This window comes from Mytilus edulis, chromosome 6 (assembly GCF_963676685.1).
Source record: "Mytilus edulis chromosome 6, xbMytEdul2.2, whole genome shotgun sequence".
Taxonomy (NCBI): domain Eukaryota; kingdom Metazoa; phylum Mollusca; class Bivalvia; order Mytilida; family Mytilidae; genus Mytilus; species Mytilus edulis.
In genome coordinates, this window is record NC_092349.1 from 53,383,324 (window position 1) to 53,410,175 (window position 26,852).

Here is a 26,852-nt window from a genome sequence, read left to right on the forward strand (position 1 = left end):
TCTATAAAATAAAACAAAATTCAGCATAGTCTGTTTGTCTGATCCATAGTTTAAATATAAGAATAAATTACTATTAGATTATCAAATAATATTATTGGCGTTTAGTTTTTGAAAATTTAGCTTATAAATTATACATGATTTATGAATAATTGTCATAAATGCAATTGGAAATTGTTTCTGGTATATAATAGGACCATAATAGCTGTTTAAAAGGTCAGATTGTCAGTAATATCTTATAAAAGGCTACCAGCACAGAGGAGACATACTCTATTTTAACCAAGTGTAGTCATGATAGTCAACAGTAAAATAACGTGGATTAATATAGTTTTAGTTTTATCAGTAGTAGCTGTAAACTCAGGTATGATCTATTTTGTTCGCGTTTATTTTGAAATTTATGTTTTTTTTTTAAACAGATAGTAATGTAAATTACACAGATATCTTTAAGTTCCACCATAACGCAAACAGATTTATTTTCAGTCAATTATTTTTTTAATCATCATATGGAAATGTCCTGAATATATCTATGTCATTCTTTTGATATTTCTGTCTAACATGTCTAAGCATACTGGTATTCAAAAAATATAAATGTATGAATTAGTTTTTTTTTACTGATCTGACAGTTCGCTGGTGTCCAACAGAGGTCTGTGATTTTTTGCATCATATTTATCATGAAAACCCAATTCACATGACTTTAAACGATATAATGCATTGTGTGTACATTAAATAATCAATCATGGTTATTACATTTATACAAGGAACATTAACACGTGTACAAAATAAAATTATATATCCAACGGTACTATATAGTTTATCATTATCCTAGCTATACCATCGGCCGCAATGTTCGTCTAAATGTACAAAGCAAAGCTCTATGTTATAACATATCTAAGACTTTACTTTAATAAATGAGATATAAATACTTTTTATATATTACAGAGTTTAGTATGACGTTCATTGTCACTGAACTAGTATTAATTTTTGTTTCCTGGCCAGCTGAAGCAAGCCTCCGGTGTGGGATTTTCTCGCTGTATTAGGGACCCATTGGTGGCCTTCGCCTGTTTTCCGCTCTTTGGTCGGGTTGTTGTTTCTTTGACACATTCCTTATTTTCATTCTCAACTTTATACTGATTAAATAAAGTTGCTTTTGAAACATATTTTGTCTTTGATCAGTCACGGACGTTACAAGTTACTTTTTTTTTAAAATTTTAAAATTACACAATGGACACCTATGATACTAATTTGTACAATAGTTGATTACTTATATAGCTACATTTTATTTTACAGGTAATACAGTATCAATAGTCATGTCATTGACTGTTGATATTACAGACTCTAATTATTGTTAAGTAAACGGAAACGCTTTCTGTGTATTTGAGATTGGTCAGTGTCGTCAGCATTGTATGTTACAAAAGATATATTAGTTATAGCAGTCGTGACAATTTTGTCTTTTCTATTTCCATTGGTAAAATATTACATCCATCAGAAAATAATTTATCGGCAAAGTTTCAGAACCTTTACATTATTGCGCTGTGACTTAATGCCCTCTTTATTGCGTAGCCTTTTCTATCTTATCAAGTAGTCAATTCGAAAATATGACATTTTGAATCACGAATGTAAAGGTTCAACGATTTAGAAACTGTCAAACTGGTGTGTGCAAACTTGGACAAAATCACGACTTTAAATGTCTACGATAAAGTTTTCATCAATTCACGAAAATAAATGAATCTAAAGTAGATTTAACTGACATAATTGCTTATTATGTTGGTCAAAAGAGTATGCTTGGGATCACCATACTAATGGCAGTCATTTTATTGATTTTATATTTGGATTAAGTTGATGCTTTTTTTTGTAGAAGCAAAACCTGACATTGAGATTAAGCATGAGTTTAAGGACGAAAATTGCACAATAAGTTGTAAAGCAACAGATATGCCAGCAAATTCTGAGGTATATGATTTTGATTATGATAAAATGCTCTTTAAATTCGTACCAGATTTTGCCTTTCTGTAGTTTTGTTTAAAGCTTATTAGTCTATTAAAATAGACGGAATGCAATGTCATTTGTAGCACAATATAATATAAACCTCGAATCTTTGTTTAGTTTTATATATAACATGCATAATGTAATCACGCACCAAAGTTACCATATCAAAATGAACAATTGCAATATTTTCTACTTTTACGCACGTCTTCTATTTGTCGAGCGTTTTATAGTCCACATGCATGTACATATGCATTTGTGTCTTCCTCACGTACACACACATGAGTATAATCGATGAATATTAAACATGGTGGGATGCAATATACCTCACAAGATAATACTTGCTTGACAGTGTGTTGCGATAAGCATTATAATATATCTAGTAAACCGAACAGATTTGGTCACTTAAGACATGTAACATATAACAACGCAGTAGTTAAAAAGGAAGCAACCTCATTTTTTTTATCGATTTGATGATTTATGACTTTTGAACAGCGGGATACTACTGTTGCAGAATTGAAAGTTTCAGAACAGCTTATAATCTTTTAACAATAACAAAAAAGGGCAAAATATATCAAAGCGATAATCAAACGTATGTTTGAAAACTGTCAATCTCATGGCAAAACAATCGCCAAAAGACAAACAACGGTGTACAAACCAATATTTACAAATCTTAATATTGACGACAACAAAAACTACACCAACAGAACAGAATGGTCGCAAGTGACTTTTTAAGATATGCATATCCTGTTACAATTATGAAAATCGTCGTGCTGGTCATTAAAAATTATATTTCAGATTAAAAATGATTATTGTTAACAATAAAACTAGAATCTGCGATGTTGTCATATATATGCTTTCTTTTAATGAAATGAAACCTAAATATTACTAGTAACAATACTAGACTTTAACTCATTTATTTGCAGCTACTTTTATCGAAGATTTACTCAAAAGACCATGTGTATTGTAAGACCTGTTACTTTGATTAGTGTGTTATAAAGCGCATGACAGTTTTGACTAAGATATTTGTTCAGATCAAAATATATCGATACAAGCGCTATACTCAATATGGCGATCTATTCTTAAAAAAAAATCTTTAAGCCTTGTTTTCATGTGTGTATCTAGATATCAATTAACAGTTATTGTATGCTTCTTAAAATAGATTCATCCTGTAATTATGCTGAAGAGATAAGTAGAAGATTATTCTTGTACACTTAAAACTAATTCGTATATTGTGTTAGATAATATTGTTTAATTCTAACGAGAAGGTAAAATCTCCCGAAACGTAAGCTGATTTTTATTAGCTTATGTTCAGAGAAGGGGATGAGGCGTCTGCGCGTTGCCTTGCGGTGTTGTCATATAAGTGAGAAGTGAACAGTACACGTTCCAGCCCCGCTCGAGACGGAAGTGAAGAATCAGATCTACTCTTACAGTGTTATGCTGATTTTCTAGATAATTTATAAAAATTATAACGCCAGGTATTTCTTCATTATAAGGTATAACGTGCTCTTGTCACTACACGTAGAAATACACAAAAAAAAAGTCATATACTTAATTGGATTTAACGGGTAGCATCATATGAGTACTTAGACAATATAGATGTTTTCTTAATAATAAAATTAATGTTCCTTCACAGACATACATGTAGTTAGTTTTTAAAACCAAAATCAGCAAGTCATTAACTGAAATCCTTTATCTTTGTTACATATTTTCTGAATCTGGTTATAGTTCGAAGGCTTAACATTATTGTGATGATATTGAGAGTGATCATATATACCAAGTATATATATTACTGGATCTTGCCACATTCACACAAGCAGTTCAATACTGAAAATCGGTGTGGAACGCTGATACTGAACATTTTAATGTGTATCGATTATATATCGGTTAAAAAGATGGTGTTACTAAATTTAGTTTGGTTTTGGATTCTGTATTTTATGAAAATTTTGTCTCAGCATGTGGTTTTATTAAATTAACTTTTGCTATTTAAGTTTATTCGCACGGATTTCCTCAGTACAGTTTTGATGTGATTTATGAAGATGGTGACGGGCAGGCAAGTGTTCTTGTTAATATTAGTTCAAACTGTATAGAATGGGAAGGTACATACCAGTGTATAGTAAGAGAAAAGACGCCTGATCCTACAACATGGACAACAGAACCTGAATATTTAAAGTATCCAAGTAAGTAACATAGTTGTAAGAAAAAAAAGAGTTTAAAGTATTACTTGATAAAATAAACAACCCTTTAACGATTGTGCAAAGTCAAAAATAAGGAAAACAGCAAACAGAATAATTATGTAGTGAATATCCTGGAGGTGCCCACTATATACAGTTGTAGGATGATTTTGGCACTCATTGGAACTACTATGTTGCCATGGAAACTACTCCAAAAATTTCAAAAAGCTCAAAATGTTCCAAACTTAATGAAACTTCACAGTAACAATGAGCAACATTGGAAGATGTGGCATTTGCAGTTGAAATTTCCAAAATGGCTGTTGTTACCATGGAAACAATGCAAAAAGATCAAAACTTTGAATTTTCACAGAACATTCCAGAACATCAATGTTAAATTTATTCTAGAGACATTAAATGGAATATGATGGTATATATGATTATGGAGGGAAAAAATTGCAGCGGGGGTTTGACTTTGAAATATTCAAAATGGCCGCCGTTACCATGGGAAGAGCAAAATTATGAAAAACTTCAAAATGCTTTAAATTTTATGAAACTTATAACAAATTTTGCCTAGCTTATGTAGACTTAACTTTTGAGTTACGAATTTTCAAAATGGCTGCCGTTGCCATGGAAACAGCAAAAACTTTCTACATGGCTGCCGCTTGCCTGGCAATGGGGAAAGGGTGCCATCCGCTATTGCTTGCAATGGCAAATCTAGTTTTTATTGAAATTGTTGCCCATTTGTAATAACATTAATTTTTTACACATGTCATATGTAATGTCTTCTAAAACTAATGTCGCTACAATTGAGGCCAATCGAATTGAGAAAATATATCAAATGCAACGTACAGATTTTGAATTCAGTATTGTTCATTTGAAGAAAATAAAATGTTCGTGTGTGGAAATATCATAGAAGTTATCTGGTTTTGTCATCACTAGGGTTATTATCAGCTGATTAAACATCTATAGACCATATGTCGTGTACGTTATCAACCATACGTCTCCGTATAAACTTCAACATCGACCGTAAACTGGTACATGTAGCAAGCCACATAGATTCTTTATATAAATATATGTTTTTAACGCTATCTCTTTTCATTTGACTATAGCAGGTACTCCAAAAATCACAGGATACAAGTATGATAGAAATTTGTATATTGATTCCATAATTAATGGTTCTGATGTTCTATACGAATGTATAGCCACAGGCATCCCAAAACCCAATATATCATGGATAAAGATTGGCGATGAACAGTTTCAAAATATTCAAAAGGAACACAGTCATTCCCAAGTAAGAACAAAATGATATTGAAAGGAAGATATACACCAAGACAATAAATAAATAATCTTTATTTCAAGAGAATAAGCCCATTAGTTAAAACTAAATAGCCATAGGCATCACAAAAATCCCTATGCGCTATATGTTATATAAAAATATGACAAGCATAACGTCGCTGGGCTTCTAAAATGTTGTAAATTACAAACTTTCCAATAAAAAAATATCTCACAAACAGGCTTTGAAAATTTTGGTAAAATGCATGCTTCCAAAATGTCGTATGTGAACTTGAACATTTTTGTAAGTAGCAGTGAAATAAAAACTTTTACATTTCTGGATTATCCAAGAACTTAAACTATTTTCACAGAAATAAAGAAATGTGCAATTATTTTTTTCCCAAAGCCATTCTACAAAGATTTTCAAGTTTTCATACAACATTTTGGAAGCAAACTTTACAAACAAATGACATCGGCAGTTTTGCAATATGTCTTATTTCACACATTTTGATTGGTCTAACTGTATGCTATTTTGGTATACCAAAGATTTCCTCCCGCCGAGACCATTGATGTCAAGAAGTATTTTTAGCCAAAAAAGTCATAGACGACATTTTAGAAGCCCAGCGACAATAACAATTTCTGCGAAATAACAAGTAAAGTAATAGGATCGTAAGTCATGTCATATTTTAGGAACATCCATTAAAGTCATGGTATATTTTAGGACCAACCATTAAAGTCATAGTATATTTTAGGACCAACCATTAAAGTCATGGTATATTTTAGGAACAACCATTAAAGTCATAGTATATTTCAGGAACAACCATTAAAGTCATGGTATATTTTAGGAACAACCATTAAAGATATATAAGATTATATAGTTCAGTATGTCATACGCTCGTGACGCCCTCATAAAAAAACAGGCATGTAACCGTATGTTTTAATTATATACATTCATTGCATATCATATTTAATTACTAAAGAACACTACGTGTCTAAACAAACAACTGTACCTTTCATATAAAAAAGAAGATGTGGTATGATTGCCAATGAGACAACTCTCCACAAGAGACCAAAATGACACAGTAATTAACAATTATAGGTACCCGTACGGCCTTCAACAATGAACGAAGCCCTACCACATAGTCAGTCTTGGCTCTACTGTCAGTTGTATATATTCTTAAATTTGTTTTTCAAATATGCCTGTCTGAACGCAATGTACGCATATGGTTACACCCTTTTATTTGATGGCTTCGTCTATTGAGAAAATCAATTGTCATTGATGGCAATTGGACATAAGAATGGTCAGTCAAAATATCATTTATTCAACGGATATCGTTGTAGATATAATGTGTGCCAAGGTGAGTAAAGTATAAAGATGATCGTCAATGTAATAACAGACATATCTTGTTCATTATTGCAAAAAAACGACAAGCTTTAACCCTAAAAACAATCCATAAGAAATATGTTCATAAGATGTGAATCGCTCTTTGACAAGATAACAAATTGTCAATGGAATAATTAATGTTGTTGATACTCCAAATCTTTTGTTCAATTTCTTCTTGCCTATTATGACAGGGCCCCCTGTTACATTTTTCATCAATGACTGAAGCTGACAATGGATACTATATTTGTATAGCTGAAAATAGCGTAGGAAGAATAGAAGGTCATTGGAAACGGTTTGAAGTAAGCAGATACAAACCGACGATGAAATATGATTCCGTTCCTATTAGGACATATACAGAAAATCAAATATTAAATGATGGGGTAGATGGAAAAATGGAAGTCTTAGTTAATGGTAAGATTACATAACAACAAGTCATTTAAAATAATATAAAAGGGTATAATTCTTACATGTCTTATATGATTTGCATTTCTATAAATACTTGATTTGGATTGGTCAATTAAAATTTTTCTCTTGGTTTACACTTCGATAAACCGTGTTGGCGAAACTACTTTCGTAACTTTCACTGTGTTCTATTCATGCGCGATACACATGCATGTAGGGATCCCGGTTTTTCAGCAAATTGAGATTAAGAAACAAATACGTTACACATGTTACAGTTGTTTCTATTTTAATGCACATAAAACAAAAAAGAAATGTATTGAAGCTTCGAAAATGTATAAAATTTAAATTTAAATAAAAATCCGCGAAATTTCATGAATGATTTAGCGAATTTTCGTCATGGCAAAACACGTCATACGAATGAAAAATTTCAAGGGAAAGATTATTTCGATACTTGTACGATTCATATTCGGATAATATGACATTAAAATGAAGTTTTTGATGTAGGTGCTACTTCATTTTAGATTATGTTGCATTTATCGAACATTTATAGATTTTAGTAAGTCAATATGGCGACCAACTCCTTAGTTATGACCTGTCTGCATTTGATGGTAATTATAGTAGCCATTACACAAACAAAAGTTAATTAAAAATCGCGGATATTTGGCTGAAGAATTATAAGGATTTAACACTTTTTTTCTAGAGGTTATTTATGTGTTAACTAGGTCGCCTACTCACAAGCTTAACGTAAAAGTCCCGGTTTACACATCAATAACCTCTAGAGGAATTGTGTTTAATCCTATTATAAAGTCTTTGTGTTTGCTCTTTAGTAATATCAATAGTATGAACGAAATACTGGTATTATAAGTAATGTAGATGTCACTTTACCTTGTTTTCTTTAGTCTAATGACACGGTTCTTAATAGACACACGTCGATTAAACATTTTTGATTGAAAGTGTCAATATTTAAACAACGAATCAATGACAGAAAGATCTCTACAGAATCCAGACATTCTGATAGGGACGTCTTAATTCAATGCAATTGGAACCTTAGTTTCGTGTTAATTTCTTACGTAATAAACCGTAAATCAGATAAAATAAAGGTAACCTCAGTTTTGATATATAAGATGAGTTTTATTGATTTAATTAAATTATATTCGTTCAAGCCTGGAAAATTGGAACAAGCTAATTCCTTTTTAAAACTGTGTCTGGCCGACGTTTTTTTCTGGATTATGATTAACAGAGAAGCATATCTAGGTGGACATTTTTTTGGCTCGTCCGGATTAATGCAATCGACATTTTCAAGTACCAAATCATGAACACAGGAGTTGGGTTAATGAAAAAAAACAAAAAACAATGACAATTGGAAACCAAAATGGATCCTCGTGTCATGATTTTTTGAAATGCGGATGCAAGAAACTCAGCTGTAAATGCTACCGTTCTGACCTTTCGTGTACAGGTTTGTTTATTGGTAACTGTCAGATAATTGTTAAATAAGCAACCTGGAGTTCTACACAAACTATATATGCATTTGAACCTAACAAAGTTAATGATATCTCTTGGTAAGTTAAAAGACAAGAACAAAATTGACATTTTCCATGTTTTGCCGGCATTTTGGGACCGGAAATCGCTTTTTTCTTCATGTAGGTATTGTTTTTTCGTAATTTAGGAATTGTTATTTAAGTTTTATCAAAACTTACATCGGCTTATACCTATTACACAGCTTTCAAAAAGATTTACGAAATGTAACCAAATGGATCTGACGCCATCTTGAAAAAATGATTTTTTTTATGGCAAGCAACTGAATTTTTTTAATTATCATTTAGTCTACCCATGTACCAAATGTTATGCTTGTATCACGATTTGTACAATTATGGTCATAATATATCCCACTATAACCGTAATCAAGAATTTTGAAACCTATGTATTTGAATGGCTTGGTGTATATTACTTTCTTGTGTGAAGTTTAAAAACATGTAATAATTGTCACGTTTTGGAAATTGTGGATTTGACAGTATATAACTATTAAGACGGCAGCAAATGAGTTGCAAACTATGCATATATGTTGTAATTATTTAACGTTTTGATATATCCTTTTTATCTTAAAAAAATTCGTTATGGTAGAGGTTAGGAAGCAGGGGATACGTTGCAAATGATACTTCGACCTTATTGATTGCATTTCTTGAACAGCAAAAATATTTTTTAAAAGACTTTTACTGAGTGGCCGTCGGTGTACATGTTTTAAAAAGAATTATATAATAGGCAGCTTTAAAATGTTTAGCAAGTATAAATATTATAAAATTTAAACTAGTGCATTCTTTACATATCCTACATTCAGTTCTTTTGTTTATCTGTTTGGTGACACTGATAGGTGACTAGAGAACAATAATAAGTATAACGGCAATCATTATTATCACAAACATTTTCAAATAGCCTGTGCCTATGCAAATTAAAACATAAGCCCCTCCCGATCAGTTGAATTAACATTGGTAATAAATACGCTGAAACGTTAGGAATTTTATGACAAAAAGGGACATAAGTCAAAATCTAAAAAAAATATTGTATGTCAACTTTTCAGATAGTATTATTTATTTATAAATAATGGGTTAATTAAATAACGTCATTAAGCAAAATTCATAATTTGGATCGTGAATTTTATTTCGACACTACATGTTTGAACATTTGACGATCCGGAACGTATTCGAAAATTCACATTTTCTTAATTTAGGCATTTTTAAAGGTGACTGCATGGTGAATATTTTGCCCATTACTCGTTGCTTTTTTAATTACTAATGAATTGGTTATTCACATGTTCAGTCGAATTCCGGTTGTCATTTGTGTATATAAAGGAATTATATACATGTAGCATATTGTCGATGGCCTAACAATGTAATTTTAACACACTATTTAGTATGTAAATATTAGAATGTTTAAAATATTAACAATGCGATACAAATAAACGCAATATTTCGCTAGAACAACCAGCTTTATCAAGCATGCATATATCCAGGTGATATCGGATGTAGATGATAAGAAGCTTTTGCAACTCAATGTATATATTGCACATAAATTACGCTGCCTTGTAAATAATACCAAGATTATTTACAAAATTGATGGTTGAAATTTGCAACGTTCATTGGCCAATATTACAGGATAAAATGTAGCATATTGTCAATTTGATAATACCATTTAATACTTTATGAGTTATATGCAATCCTATTGTTTTCATATTACTCTCATATTAAACTTGGCTTTTCACACTTATAATGTATTACTTGATTATCTATATACGATCATATTTATGCCGAATGTTTTCTCTTATTTTTGAGTGTAATTTCACATTGCGAGAAGACGTGTCACGGTACTTGTCTATCCCAAATTCATGTATTTGGTTTTGATGTTATGTTTGTTATTCTCGTGGGATTTTGTCTGATGCTTGGTCGTCCGTTTCTGTGTGTGTTACATTTTAGTGTTGTGTCGTTGTTCTTCTCTTATATTTAATGCGTTTCCCTCGGTTTTAGTTTGTTACCCCGATTTTGTTTTTTGTCCATGGATTCATGAGTTTTGAACAGCGGTATACTATACTACTGTTGCCTTTATTTATTTCAGGTTGCCCTCAAACAACTGTTACTTGGTGGAAGGAAAGTGCAAATGGTAGAACGAAAATAACCGAAGAAAATAATAGTAATGAACATGGCTTTTTTATTCAAAGTGGACCGGACTGGTATTGTTCTAGATATACTAACAGTTTGAAAATGCACAGGTTCAACAAATCAGATCTTTGAACCTATGTTGCAAAAGTGGAGAATAGTCTTGGTATAGTTGAGTTAAAGTTCATAATCAAACGTAAGTTTGTTAACAATGTCAACGGGATTTAACATGTGAAATGTACTCACAATTGATAGATGAGGACAAATGTATGACTCACCAGATTCATATGATAAAATATTGCAAAATATGGTTTACCACGATTAATAAACTGTACATTTTCACAATGATTATTATGTTCATCACAACATGTATTAACTATCTGCAGAGGCAAACACAAAATGTCTGTCGTTATTGTCAATTATTAAAAACGACCATTTGGTGTTCTTTGTATATTCTCCCCATCGGCGATAAGGAATATTAGCTCTATATTGATACATTATGACGACCTCAAAACTGGAATTTTATTTAACTGTATTGCATCTGTTCATTCTAAGACTTTTTGACTAAGATTTGAATGACTGCACATACTTTTTTTAAAAGTATTATTACTCAAGTTTTAATTGAGTGTAAACAATACAGACACATTTGTTTTTTCTTATTAATAAAAATTCAAATCAAGGGTAAGACATATACAATATATCAATGTTTTTTTCTTATATGCTGTAACACATCTAGAACAGGGCTGATATGCATAACACTACTCAAATTAGGATGATTTGTTCCGAATGTATGATTTTTTCCGAATGCATGATTTTATCTACATGTCTTATGATAAGTTTGTACAACGGTTGTATACCTTAACATATGTGGTTTTTAGCATACCAGCAATTACATGTATTGACTTAAGTATTCTGTGATTCATTTATTGTGTACTAAAATGCACTAACTATGATAATGAAATATTTATTTATACATAAGTACTTATGTTAACAAGACAAGGATAAGAACATCAATTTTCTGTGAAATTATTACATAAGAATTATTATGAATAGAAAGTAGAGTAATTTGTGTGAGAAACATCAAATGGGTCGTTTATTATCATATGGAAAACTATAAACCATAAACGATAGTAGGTGGTATTCAATTTTCACTATATATGAAACCTTGCATTGCACAAGTACATAAACACGAAGGTAAGGAAATTGTTTTGAGTTATTCATTTTTTGTATTATTACTCCGATCTATGAGATTGTAAGACACACAAAAAAAAAACACAATACGAATCCTGCAATATAAAGAAATAAATCAACAATGATGAAATTATTTATCAGAAGTTGGTATTTTACCTGTCTTTTTTGGTTTGAAATAATGTAATAGATCTGTGGTGTCATGTTACACTATTGTATCAGGTTGGGTGAAATCTGGCACCTATTTAAGGTTATGGTTGTTTTTTGAAATGGTGTTACATATAACCCTTTATTGTATTGGTTTTGTATTTACATTGTGTCATAAACCAAATTTATTCGTCCAGTGTATGATCACTTGTGTTAATATGTATTCTGATTGAGTTAGGCCAATTCAATTGATATTCTATAGCGTGTCTTTCTATTTTGTGATGTTAAACTATTGCTTAAGAGAAGGGTAAAGGTTGGTAACTATTACGATTTTTAAACCCATTGCATTTGTTTGGACATTTCTTAAGTCAGGAACGTTATGGTCAGTGGTTGTCGTTGTTAATGTTCATAAGTGTTTCGACTTTCTAGTTTTGTTATACAAATTAGACCATTGATTTTCTCGTTTGAATGGTTTTACTTTTACAAATTGTGACTTTGATGGACTGCTATGTTTTTGGCACTCATACCACCACTTCTTGTATCTTTAAAGTATATATGGTATTATATCATTGTTTAGATAAAAGGTAGTTGAAAATTTCATAATTACTATATTTATTTTCATTTTTGCTTTTACAGTTGATACTGACTAATATGAAACTTTAAAAAGTCGAAGACCCAAGTGATGACGTCAGCAAAACACACTGAAAAAAATATTTATCAATCTTTCATTTGCTTTACGATGTAATAAAATTTGTATCTTCATGTGAAAGTATTATTGTCTTTTTTTTAAAATAACAGACTATGAAACATTACTGTATAAAACTTAAGTAAGTAGAATTATGTCTAGCTTATATACATATTGAAAAGTTGAATCATAAAAATACCTAGCTCCGAGGAAAATTCAAAACGGAAAGTCCGTAATCAAATGGCAAAATCAAAAACTCAAACACATCAAACGAATGGATAACAACTGTCATATTCATGACTTGGTACAGGCCTTTTCTTGTGTAGAAAATGGTGGATTGAACTTTGTTTTATAGCTAGCAAAACCTCTCAATTGTATGACAGTCGAATCAAATTCCATTAAATTGACAACGACGTGAACAAAACAAACAGACCTAGTAGGGGAAAATGTCAATAATATAGCAGTCAACATTGTGCTATACTCCTAATCACTAAAACAACATACAAACATGTAACAAAGAAGCGCAAAATGACATACAGACCAAGCATATTTAATATAGTAAAAATTAAAGACAAGAATATACAAATTTACCATGGTACAATAACACAATTATGGGATGTATAAGTACAGAGCCAAGCCAAATATATAACGAAGAAACATACCATTAGTAGTCATATTTTTTTGACAAATTAATCTATTATCAAAAACAAGTGTTTATGCATTAATCATGTTAATTACTTAAGTTTTAATATTTCCTATCTTCTATATGCAACACAAACTTAATGCTATGTAACCTACATCTAACATTATAAAGCTGTACAAGTTCTTTGCATTGTGTATCGATTAAAATTGAGAATGGAAATGGGGAATGTGTCAAAGAGAAATCAATCAAAGAGCACCAAACAGCTGAAGGTCACCTATGGCTCTTTAAAACAGAGAGAAAATCCCGCATCCGAAGGCGGGCTTCAGCTTGCCTCTAAAGAAAATGTGTACGTTAATTACAAATAGTCATCAAACTTTTGTGAGATCTCAACCCTCCCCTATACATCTCGCTAGTATAGGAAAAACAAACACTCATCAATACGCACAGCAAAACTAGCTTAAAAAGAAGTCCGAATTCGATGTCGGAATAGGTAACAAAAAACATTATAACTAAATTGCAATGATACATAACCTAACAAGGAACTACTAGCAGTTACAGACATGTCAACTACATGCCTATATTACTTGATTGAAATAATATGTCTTCATCATATGAAGATCATGCACAATCTCTCCCGGTAGGGGATTAGTATCATATCATCTGAAATTTTTCGAGAAAAACATAACCCGTATCGTTCATACAACGGAATAAAATTGTTTATCTTTTATGGAAAGACACAATTAGTAAATCAATTTTTTTTTACCAAAATATGCAATCTTTAATTATCTGACAACAGCATCATAACTATATCCCTTCTGAAAAAAGAAATTCACAAAAAAAAAATACACCCCAAGGAAAATTCAAAATCCCTCGTCAAATGGCAAAATCAAAAGCTCAAAACACAACATACGAATGGACAATAACTGTCATATTCCTGACTTGGTACAGGTATTTTCTGATGTAGAAAATGATAGATTAAACCTGGTTCAATAGCTCTATAACCTCTGACTTGTATGACAGTAGCATGAAATTCCATTCGATTGAGAACGATGTGTGATACAAACAACCAGACATAATGTTTAAATGTTTTAAAGACCCATTGCTGGCCTTCGTCTGTTTTCCGCTCTTTGGTCGTGTTGTTGTTTCTTTGACACATTTCTCATTTCCTTTTTCCATTTCATACTGATTAAATAAAGTTGCATTTGAAACACATTTTATCATTAATCAGTCACGGACGTTACAAGTGACTTTTTTAGATACTTATAGGCAATTTATTTTATTCATCTTTGTAAAAATTTGTAAATATTGAAGAGACATAATTATGTAATTGCTTCGGTTAAAAATTATAAACATCTTCAAGTCTTTATCAAATCATTAGTTTTCTATCTATTGATTAATTTCTAAATCAAGATTTTGAAGGACAAATATATTTTGATATTCGCAATCAATCTTTGACCCGGATGCGTTAATATGAAAGATAAGTGCGTCAGAAAGGCAATAAGTGTTTCAGAAGGGTTCGGTTTATATTTCATAAAATAACCAGATATATGTGCAAATTAGTTAAAGCCAGCAAAATCTGTGTAAATGGACACCTATGATTATAATTTGTAGTTACTTATATAGCCACATTTTTGTTTACCAAACTTGTACAGGTAATTGTAAAAGTTAATTGTTCAAGTCATGGCATTGACTGATACTATTACAGACTCTCATTATTGTTTAGTAAACGGAAATGCCTTCTGTGTATTTGATATTGGTCAGTGTCGTCAGCATTGTATGTTAAAGAAGAGATATGAGTTAAAACAGTCGTGAACATTTTTTCTTTTCTATTTCCATTGATAAAAAATTACATCAATCAAAAATAAATAATTTTGACATTTTGAATTACAAATTTAGAATTCAATGATTTACAAGTTGTCAAACTGATGTATGCAGACTTGGACAATACCAGCGACATAAAATGTCCACGATAAAGTTTTCTTCAATTCCACGAAAATAGATGAATCTTAAGTAGATTTAACTGACATAATTGCTTATAATGTTGATCAAACGAGTATGCTTGGGATCACAATACTATTGGCAGTAATTTTATTGATTTTAACTTTGGATTAATTTGATGCTTTTTTGTAGAAGCAAAACCTGACATTGCGACTAACTACATTTTTAAGGATGACACGTGCTTTCTGGTTGTACAGTATCAGATATGCCAGCAAATTATGAGGTATATGATTTTAATTATGATTTTATGCTTTTTAAATTTGTACCATTTTTGCCTTTCTGTAGTTTTGTTTAAAGCTGATTTGTCTAGTAAAATAGACGGAATGTAATCAAGAACCAAAGTTACAATGTCAAAATGAACAACTTCAACGTTTTCTACTGTTACACACGTCTTATATTTGTCGAGCGTTTCATAGTCCATATGCATGTACATATGCATTTGTGTCTCTCCCACGTACACACACAGGAGTATTATCGATTAATATTAAACATATTGGGATGTAATAGCCCTCACAAGATAATACTTGCTTGACAGTGTGTTGATATAAGCATTATAATTTATCTAGTAAACTGACAAGATTCGGGTTTTAAGACATGTAAGATATCACAACGCAGCAGTTAAAAGAAAGCAATCTCCTCGATTTGATGAGTTATGACTTTAGAACAGCGGTATACTACTGTTGCAGAATTGAAAGTTTCAGAACAGCTTATACTCTTTCAACAATAACAAAAAAGGGCGAAAGATATCAAAGCGATAATCAACCGTATTATTTGAAAACAGTCAGTTTCATGGCAAAACAATAGCCGAAAGACAAACAACAGTGTACACACCCATACCTACAAATCTTAAAATTGACGACAACAAAAACTACACCAATAGAACAGAATGGTTGCAAGTGACTTTTTAAGATATGCATATCCTGTTACAATTATGAAAATCGTCTGCTGGTCATTAAAAGTTATATTACAGATTAAAAATGATTATTGTTAACAATAAAGCTAGAATCTCCGATTTGTTCATATATATGCTTTCCTGTAATGAAATGAAACCTAAATATTACAAGTATCAATACTAGACTTTAAGTCATTTATTTGCAGCTACTTTTATCGAAGATTTCATCAGAAGACAACTCTGTTTATTGTAAGACTTATTACTTTGATCATTTATATATAATGTTATAAAAGCGCATGGCTGTTTTGACTAAGATATTTGTTCAGATCAAATTATATAAATACAATCGCTATACTCATTATGGCAATCTATTCTTAAATTTTTTTCTTTAAGCCTTGTTTTCATGTGTGTATCTAAATATCAATTAACAGTGATTGTATGCTTCTCAAAAACTGTATGCTGAAGAGATGAGTAAATGATTATTCTTGTACACTTAAAAATAATTCGTAAATTGTGTTATATAATATTGTTTAATTCTAACTAGAAGGTAAGGAATCAGATCTACTCTTACATTGCATTGCTGATTTTCAAGATAATTTATAAAAGTTTACACGCCAGGTATTTCTTCGTAAACCTGTCTCGCAAATGACGTTGCGTTATCAAATTCTATTGACGGTGCATTGTCACTAAATGTTGATCTGGTCATTGTTGGTCAGAAACAAAATCCCATCTACCTGTATCGTTGGCGGAAGGACAGTATTACGATTTTCTGAAGTCAATCTTTTTTTTTCGCACGTTCACCTTTTGTTGTTTGCAGTTTTCTTATGGGCTGATTCATTTTTTCCCCTCAGTCTTCACAATATGGAGATGCAACATTTTAAAACTGATTTAAGAGTGGCAAAGGATTGAAAGAACTGTTACACGAAGAAAACAAACCTGACAAAATCTTTTATGGGTTTCAGATTTCGCTATAAGAAATTTGTGCGGCTTCTAAAAATCCGGTATGCTCAATAAACACAGGTAAGTCAGATGTTGATTGGTTCTAAAGAGAAAGAAGTATGGTAAGCATGAATAGTAGTTTAATGAGAATCAAACGTGATTTGGTAAAAGAAATCAACAAAATGAGTGTTGCGATTTTAAAGTCAATCAGAATAATAGGCAATTCCGTCATGTAGAAGTGCATCAAGGTTGCACGCGTAAGTCAATTCACATCAATTTACATTAACTTATCAATGAAAAACACGCGATATCAGTCCTACACATAGGAGACACGTGTTATTTAGGTTAGCTTTGTTCATGTCGAAGATATATTATATTATTACGAGATAAAAGTCAGTGAACCCACAAAACTTCAATAATATTCCCCCTTTAAACATGTAAAAAAGAGTTAAGTTACCTTAAAAGAAGGACGAATGATACCAGAGGGACATTCAAATTAATAGATCGAAATGCAACTGACAACACCATGGCTAAAAAAGAAATATAAAAACATTCAAACAGACGAATGATAGTAAAACATTGAAAACTAAAGACTACGCGTAACACGAACCCCATCAAACTCTTGGGGGTAATATCAGGTACTCCATTAGGATAAGAAGCCCCTGCTTCACCTGTGACACACGTCCTGTTGGTCATGATATTACGAACCCTGCAAATAGCATCATTGTTCTCAATACTGGCATAACATTCCAAAATAAGTCAATTTGTTTAGAAACTGTGTACCTCAACAGCCTGAACGCTTTTTAATATGTATAAAAGACAGGAGGGAGGTAACAAACAGATATGCATACTCGTAACGAGCAACGCCACGACAATAACGTAAAATAAATCCAATCAAAAGACAAATAAAAGTATATAAAACACGTCATAGAAAACTTAAGACTGAACACAACTCAACAGTTTTAACATGGATGTTAAAAATTATTTTACAAACGATGAAAAGGTATTTAACATCCAATATATATTTGTTTATTCAAGGAACACAGTCGTGTTAATGAACTTCATTTTATTAAGTGTGGAATTTGTTAAATTTTATAAATGACTCGCAACCATGGAAAACACTACCAAATATTATAGTGACATCACCAACCACAAATACATTTACCAATAGACTAGACAATTACTGGATGAACCAAACAATGGTGTACGAAGACTATGAAGCAACACTCACCTGAAATGAAGACGATTTAGATATAGAGACTGATGAAGCGGAGTTTTAGCTCATGTATCAATAAAAGAACCTAAGTTAACCTAAGTAAATAAAGGTCTTTTATAAAACATTTCGATATTCGTTCTATCACATACACACAGTTTTTGGATAATGATAATAATGTTATAATCTTCTTGCATGTGAAAATTGTTTCAGATATAATTTATGCTTAACATTTCATTCTTTAAAAAAAAATACAAGTTTTTATAAACAAACATTCACATGTTCTCATCTTTAGATACATAAGAACAGCTCTCTTAAGACAATAAACACATTTCTAAACTGCCTCAATTGTTTGGGTGAAATTTTCAATCATATTAGGATCGCCAGTCTTTACAGCCTCCTGCAAAGGCGTGTTCCCCAACCTACAGTAGTAAAATATAACACATCACATTTTGTCAAGATGCTTTTTGTCTGGTTTGAAATTCAGGTTTTTAGATTAAAGGTCAGCTGCACCTTAGAAAATATTCGTTGTAAAATAGATGATTGTCTCAATGAGAAATATATATTTGATATACCATTAACCAAAATCTAAATGACATATCTAAATAGGATTCAATGCGTATAAAATTTACACAACTTGCTGACCTTTATGCAGTTTTCAGTATTTCATACTTAAAGAAAAGAACAAAACAGTTTGTTAATTTATTAGAATATTACTAGGTCAAATCGTTGAAAGTGTAGATAGTGGAAAAACGTCGGTATTAAAGCAAAGTACAACATAGTATAGATTACAGCTGTAATTTACATATTTGTTTTGTAAGAATTGAAGAAGGTAGTACACCGCAAAAAATATTAGAAATATGTATCTTTTATACAATGTTATAACTGGCACAGGCGTATGACGAAAAAATTAAAAAAAAGTATCAATATGAATGAATATAAATGTAACGGTCTTACCGGTCTCTTATATTTAATTGATCTTCATTACTATAAGCAATAAGGAATTGGACTAAACCATAGTGGCATTCCGTGACAGCTATATTTAACGCAGTTTTCTGGTTATAATTGCATGTGCTAAGCAGATTTTTGTCAGTCACTATAAACCTGTAATATAATATATATACATTCCATTTACCCTATGTTGTGGTTAATGTAGATTCATGGTATACCGCCATCTTGGATTGTACAATCACGGTACAGAATCGGTCTAGTTATTTGCCCAAATCAGCAAATTTGGAAACAGATTTGCAATTTAATGGTTAGACTGTTTATTTATATAAAAAAAACTTGCTAATTTATTGTATTTTGCATAATATTTTTAAAAATATCAATTTTTTGGGATTTTAAAATCATTTTTTTCGAAGGAGCCATTTAAGGGGAAATAACTCTTTTAGCACAAAATTTATACTGGGCTAATAGGATTTTTTTTTATTTTTACTTGTGGCAAGAAAACAAGTTCAGTGACACCATGTTTCCTTTTTATTTTCTTAAAACATATTAGAAAACCTATCTTCTCACAATTTATTTCAAAATTCTATCTCATAGATTTTTTTTTATGCACTGTTATGTGTTTTTTCAAGAACAAACTAACCAAATTTAGGCAATTTTCAACGACTCATAGCTTGAAAAATAGCACGGTGACCCATACTTTTTATTATATTTTTTATAAAAGCATATTAGGAAAATCTTCATTTTGTCAAATTATAAGAAAATTCTGTCTCAAAAACATTTACTTATGATCTTCTTAAAATCATCCGAGCAATGTGTACAAAGACGACTTCTACAAAAAAAAATTTTTTTTATTAGTCTAAGGTCATTATTTTATTTTTTCCTTTCATTTTTCAATCAGTACTCACACAATATTGTTTTAAATGCATGTATAATTGAATTATATGCGATTGGCATACAAGTGAGAGCTTTGGGTAGCTATAAAACCAATATGTGCATGTAAACAGTCAGGAGCCTGTAATTGGTGGCCGAAAAACAATTCCAAATGCACCAAAAAATATCATTTTTTTAAACTTACGCAGGGAATGATTTACGTATATCAAAAAGACCACCACTACATTTCCAGCTTGAAAATTCAAATTCCTTGAAAAACTACAATCATTTTTTGTTAAATCAATAAATGTGGATTAAGATTACCTCTTTATTGCTTTGAGATCTCCTTTGAATGCTTTGTTCAAAAACACAAATGTCCGAACTTCGGAATTGTATTTCCAAAAGTCATCGTCTTCCTAAAAAACGTTAGTATAAAAAAAAATAAAAATTGGTATATGATTGTACTATACCCGTATTTTTACAAATAACTTTTGTCATACTGAACCGATTATCTTATGTAAAAGACCAGATGACTTTGTTATTTACCGGAAATATGGCAAAGTCAATACCAAACAACATTACTACAACATAAATCTCAATTATTTAGAAAACTATATCAGAATTTAAAAAAAAAACCAGCAAACTATCATTTCTTTGTATATGTCAAGTCAAGAATATGAAAGTTGTTATCCATTCGTTTGATGTGTTTGAGCTTTTGTTTTGCCATCTGACTACGGATTTTGGTTTCGAATAATTCTCAAAGGTCAGTATCTAGATTGCTGGTGACCTCAATTTCTAGGAAATTAATAAAAATATAAAGAACATACCATGAAATATTTCAATATTCATATTAGTGGCAAACATTATAGGAGTGACTATCAGGCCAACCTTTTTGATTTGAAACAAAACATAATACTATCCTTTACAGTTTCAGTTGATTAGTACATGCGTGAAGTAAGCACACAACAACAACTTACAAAAGTGCCCAACATGTGGCAAAATTTAAATTTCTTAATTTCCTTAAAGTGACCACAAACAAAATTGCTCTTGAGAGTTTCGGTCACCCACGTTAATGGCCTCCCCTTGTTTTAAGTAAAAGGTATCAAAACAGACAATTATTAGGTATATGCAGAGCAAGAAAATCATAGTGTCCTGTGAGTTGGGACACAAACACAGCATATCGACCAACCTATGCATGATAGTGACAATCAAACTAATGCCGAGTTTTTTTTTTCTTCCTCATAAATAAATTGAGCAGTTTAGTTTTTATCCATGGATTTATGAGTTTGAACAGCGGTATACTACTGTTGCCTTTATTAGTCATGTACGAAACACACTTACAACAAATGTGTGTTAATAACGTTAGATTAGTGGGAACTTAACATGAGCGTAATGTATCAATATAAGTATACATCATAATTTTGCGTTGTTATATAAAGGGCCGTTGGTTTCTTATCTGAAATATTTCTCATTTTAGGAATTGTTATAGCAGATTACATTGTATAATTGTTGATTGATTTAGAGTATCCAATTAAGTCGTTTTTCACTTTTGTGAAAGACGTCTTTGTTGCCCGATACACCGATGGGTTTGAAAATATGTGCATACATGTGAACAATGTGGATACTTTGTATTTATTTCTAAGTAAATGTCTTTACTATTGAATGCAAATGTGGTACCCGTTACTTCAATCTTTCAACAACTAACATTCGAGCTACAGGTGTGAGTATACATTTAAATAACAACGCTCAAACGATAAACGAAAGATACTACATAAAGCATATATCTAAACGAATCGCGAAAAAAAGAATATTTAAGTTGAAATGTTTAATGAAGACGGTCCCTATACATGTATATCCATTATATATCTAGGCATATTTTCATTTTCCCTTAATATCTTTGGAGTTAAAGGCGTATGTCACCCTAAAGTTATAAGGAATAATACTTATTTATTAAACCACCATTGTTGTGATTATGACTATTTTTATTTGAATAGATTCTTACTTCTATATAATCATGCTGTGATTTCTTTATGGTATCTACAAGTACTTGTTTGATTTTCTCGTACTCATGTCTATTTGATGTGTATGAATTACTACCCACATGCAAGGATGGGCCTTTTAAATGGTTTTCATTCTTTTGGGTCTCCATGATCTCTTTTTGCATCAATTCATAAATGTTTTCTTCAACTATTTGCATAGGTGTTTTTCCAGAGCTCAAATAAAACAAAATATTTGGCAATTTAACGATATTATTAATGATACTTTCATTACCAATATAAACAATAGACATAAAGTTGTACACTGTAGGCAAAGCAATACTATTCATTAAATGAACCATGTTGGTCGGAAATAATATTTATTTCTATTCGATCTTAAATATTTGGCGACAGGTTCTCATATTCTAGTACTGATAATATAAACTAGAAAGAAGGCATGGTGAATGTCAGTTTAGAGTGAGTATTTTTTTGAACTGCTTGTCCAATATTTAAAACGGATGTGTCCCTACATTTTTCAGATAATCTCAATCCATAACGATCCTGTAAGTCTAGTTTAGTAGTAAACAAAAATAAAACAATCGTCTTTGATTACATGTTGCTTGCTTCTACAAACTTACCACTTCAGTTTAAAAGAAATGTGACCGGTAAAATGTCCTTACCCCTATTTCTAAAAAGTATCACGAAATACTTTGTCATATACTTTTTAAATATTTAGATTAGGCCAAGAGTATTTAAATAAGAACTACAGATTGCAAAAATTAAACTTCATCAGATTATTCATTCAAAATTGGTTGGACCTCTTTGGAAACATGATAAGTTTTAAATAAATGAATAGAGAAATGATCAAAGAGAAGAAAAAAAAATAATTACTGGAGGTCTACTGCATTTGAAAACTTTGAACAGTTAACATCAAGATAATAACCGACCAGTAGATGTATACTAATGCATGCTTAACTCAAAGTATTACTTGTAAGTATGTAACGTAGTATGCATTATAATATATATTAGATAAAACAATAATGAATAAAAATATTATATAAGGTCATGTTTATTAGTCAAAAAAAGAAACGATACACAGGTTTGAACTCCAATTCATCGCTATACTAATCATTATCAACATAATACAATTGATATGAAACTTATCAAAATTAAATATTATATGAGTATAGCTTGATTCGATATAGTTTGCAAATCTTTTGAACGGAGCGATCTTTCTGTAATTTTCCATTCTATACAACAAATAAAGATATGCAAAACCAGTTATTGATACAAATTGTTCACCTGTTTTCCTTTGCCAATTGTTTTTTTCAAATCCAGGAAAAAGCTGTGAATACTGGGTCGATACCGCTGCTGGTTGATATTTATTTCCCCGAGGGTATCACAAGCCAAGTGGTCAGCACTTTTGTGCTGACATGAATTATCATTGATATGGTTATATCTATAAATTAACTGTTTACAAAATTTTTATTTTTTTGAAATACTGAGGCTTTTCTACCTCAGGCATAGATTACCTTAGCTTTATTTGGCAAAACTTTTCGGAATTTTGGTCCTCAATGCTCTTCAACTTCGTACTTTATTTGGCCTTTTGAACTGTTTTGGATTCGAGTGTCACTGATGAGTCTTTTGTAGACGAAACGCGCGTCTGGCGTATTATACAAAATTTAGTCCTGGTATCTTTGATGAGTTTATCATCAAAAAGAGAATAGCCAAATATCAAAATGGAGCCATGGGCGAGATCCTTACGTTTTCAGTGTTGTGGAGATCGATATAGTGGCCAGGTGATAATTGTGATAACGTTCATTAATTTTGACAGGATTTTGAATGTAACAAATCCAAAAGTTGGAGTAAAAGTAAACAAAGATGTAACTACGTAAGTCGAAGTTGTTTATCAATTAAGAACCCCCTTGGAATATGTATATACCAATGTGTACAGAAAAGCAATATTTTTCCCTATTTCAACTTCAATTATTCTTGTAAAATTAGTTTAATTATTGTGGTATTACATTTATAATTTCTGTCTGAGCCAATGATAAGTAAATGTTGTGGAGATCTTCTGCCATCTTTTCTGCGGCCACAGCAGACCTTTCTAAAACCAAAAGTTTTTGTTTTCTGTAATCATCAATTTTCTTGTGACTTTCTTCCGCCATTTTCAGGAACTTTTCTTGGACTTCTTGATCATCTTCAATAACAATACAATATATTATATAGCAAATTTCATATTGTGGGAGTTATCTGTAATACGTATAGATTATAACATGGCCTTTTCCATATTGGCCCTGGTATCATCCCGAGACTCCCATATCGGCCTCGAGGCTTTAGCCAGGGCCAATATAGAAAAGACATGTTATATTCTATTTATCACATATCTAAGTTCTGCAGAATAGAGACACAAAGTTCTATTATTACAATTTAATGAAACATAACAGGTTAAATGTTATCGTCTTTTTTGCCCCGGGCAATTTTGAGGTTATTGCAAATGCAAAACCCAACGTATTTGTAACAAATATGTGATAAAAGCATTTACGCTGTACATTTCATAAATAACATGAGTAAGGTCAATAATGAAAATAACGAGAATGCAAGAAGTTGGTTTGTGTGCATGTGTCCAACATATTTGTGCTAATTAGAACACAGCTTTGTAAACAAAGCTACAAAGCGTCATAAGGACCTCATATTAGAATGGTGAAAAATTGTTAACCACCGAAAAGTTTATAAAAAAATTTCCTGTTTTGCTGTTCAAATTACATATTATGAATTCCTTTTGCTTTATAGTGTTAATTCATGTATTGTAATTATTGAATTGAAATTTTTTTTTATGATATAAGGAATTTCAATATTTCATGAACTCTGCATGTTTTTGTTAAAAACAAAATAAATAAACCTACATTATTTATTGACATGAATAGTTGGTGAAAAATTTTGAGGGAGTAATTTCTGCATAAATGTTTAATAAGTCCTGCTCTGTGTTTGAAACTTAAGTTTACGTTTTCTCTCAGCAAGTAGAAATAATTCTGTAATGACGGTGAAAAAGGTTATTAATAACACTTACTGCTGATTGTGTACTTTCGCTTCCTTCCATTGCCCGCAACAGAAATAAATTATTGTTTATCAAAGAATAATACAGGAACTAAGACAAAAAAGAATTCTTTAATTAACTTACAATAAATATATAAAATATAAATATGTGCACAAATGACATTGTTTGTAAAATGAAAAGATAATGTCATCCTTTAGACTACTCAATGTAATTTTGTTTAAATCATTAAGATGAAAGTAAGTCTTTTTATAATTGTGCGATTGAGACTTGTTTGGGTTGTCCCCTGATTTATTTGCAATATGTGATAGGGCTTGTTAGTTACTCACAGCAGGTTGGAAGTTTCCTCTGGGTACTATGATTTTTTTGAAGTTATTAACATAAATTGAAAAAAGAGACATGAATTACTTATACTTATAATCAAACAAATAAAAGATAGTCATTTGCTATATTGAAATGTTGCTTTTGAATGTTTACACTATACCTTTCAAGACAATAGTCAATACAAGTATTTTATGAATAAGGTTTCCTTTTATTTTTATTGTTTTTATCAATTTATGTTTTCAAAGACAATAAATTGTCATGGAAACTAGAAAAGGATGATCAACATTGTAAGTTAAAAAATCATTAAATACCTATATCCTTCTCTAAAAAACTATTCTCCTGAGGAACAGAAGCCTCTTCCATGTCACAAACTGCTTCGTCTTCAGGAGAATTGGCCATTGTGTACGTCTGCTGTACATGATGTACTTGAAGTTAGTCCTATAACAGAAATAATTTTACTAAATGAAAATCAGATATCTTCTTGTGTCAACAACTACCTGTTAAAAATAGGTTAGATCTTCATTTTTTAGTTATACTGACTTTAATTTATAGATTAAAAGTGTCTACTACACTTACGTTGGTTTCCCAGGGCTTGAAAGAGCAAACTGGAGGTGGACCCCCTCCAGTAACTCTGGTTGCAGTTACTCTCGTAGCCTCTTTTGTTTGGTGACACTCTTAACATCCTGCCATATTTTTTTGCAGTCTGCTACACTTCTAATTACACTGCTGGCATTTACTGCATTAACACTGTACATTATACAAATAATAAATGTAATCAAACTTTCAACTTAATAACAAGTCATGTAAACAAAACTTTATTAAATAATAGGCAGGTACAGGAAGCATGTAGTTCTTACCTAACTATGCATTTTTAAATTTACCTCACCAAATTACCCCAACACAATTTCTAATTGAATCGACCATAACTAATTTTACTAAATTTAACGCCTTGTATATTCTGTTTTAAAAAAAAAATGTCAGAAGTATTTATTAAAACAAGGTTTTATATGCAACTGAGTTTTGGGATAATTGTTGGATAGGATATGCTAAACAAAACTTGAAAGTCTACAGCTAGAAGTTGCTAGAATAGTTGCCTATATTTTCAAATACTGAAA

At 31.0% G+C, this 26,852-nt stretch overlaps 1 protein-coding gene across 3 annotated transcripts in view; it reads left to right on the top strand.

The window, feature by feature from the left end:
- Positions 1–200: 200 nt before the first annotated feature.
- LOC139527870 (neurofascin-like) overlaps positions 201–26,852 on the top strand; it is a 41,968-nt gene continuing 15,316 nt past the window's right edge. The window contains exons 1-8 of one of the 3 annotated variants that reach the window (XR_011665472.1): positions 201–358; positions 1,853–1,944; positions 2,904–2,943; positions 3,969–4,157; positions 5,261–5,442; positions 6,999–7,218; positions 10,816–11,052; positions 12,828–12,953. Coding sequence is in view for 1 of the 3 variants with exons in the window: in XM_071323546.1 (XP_071179647.1) it covers positions 289–358; positions 1,853–1,944; positions 16,616–16,658 (205 nt within the window). In the remaining 2 variants the exon portion in view is untranslated. Of the gene's footprint in view, positions 359–1,852; positions 1,945–2,903; positions 2,944–3,968; positions 4,158–5,260; positions 5,443–6,998; positions 7,219–10,815; positions 11,053–12,827; positions 12,954–16,615; positions 16,659–26,852 lie in introns of those variants that run through there. The other 2 variants (XR_011665473.1, XM_071323546.1) reach the window with 2 other exon arrangements.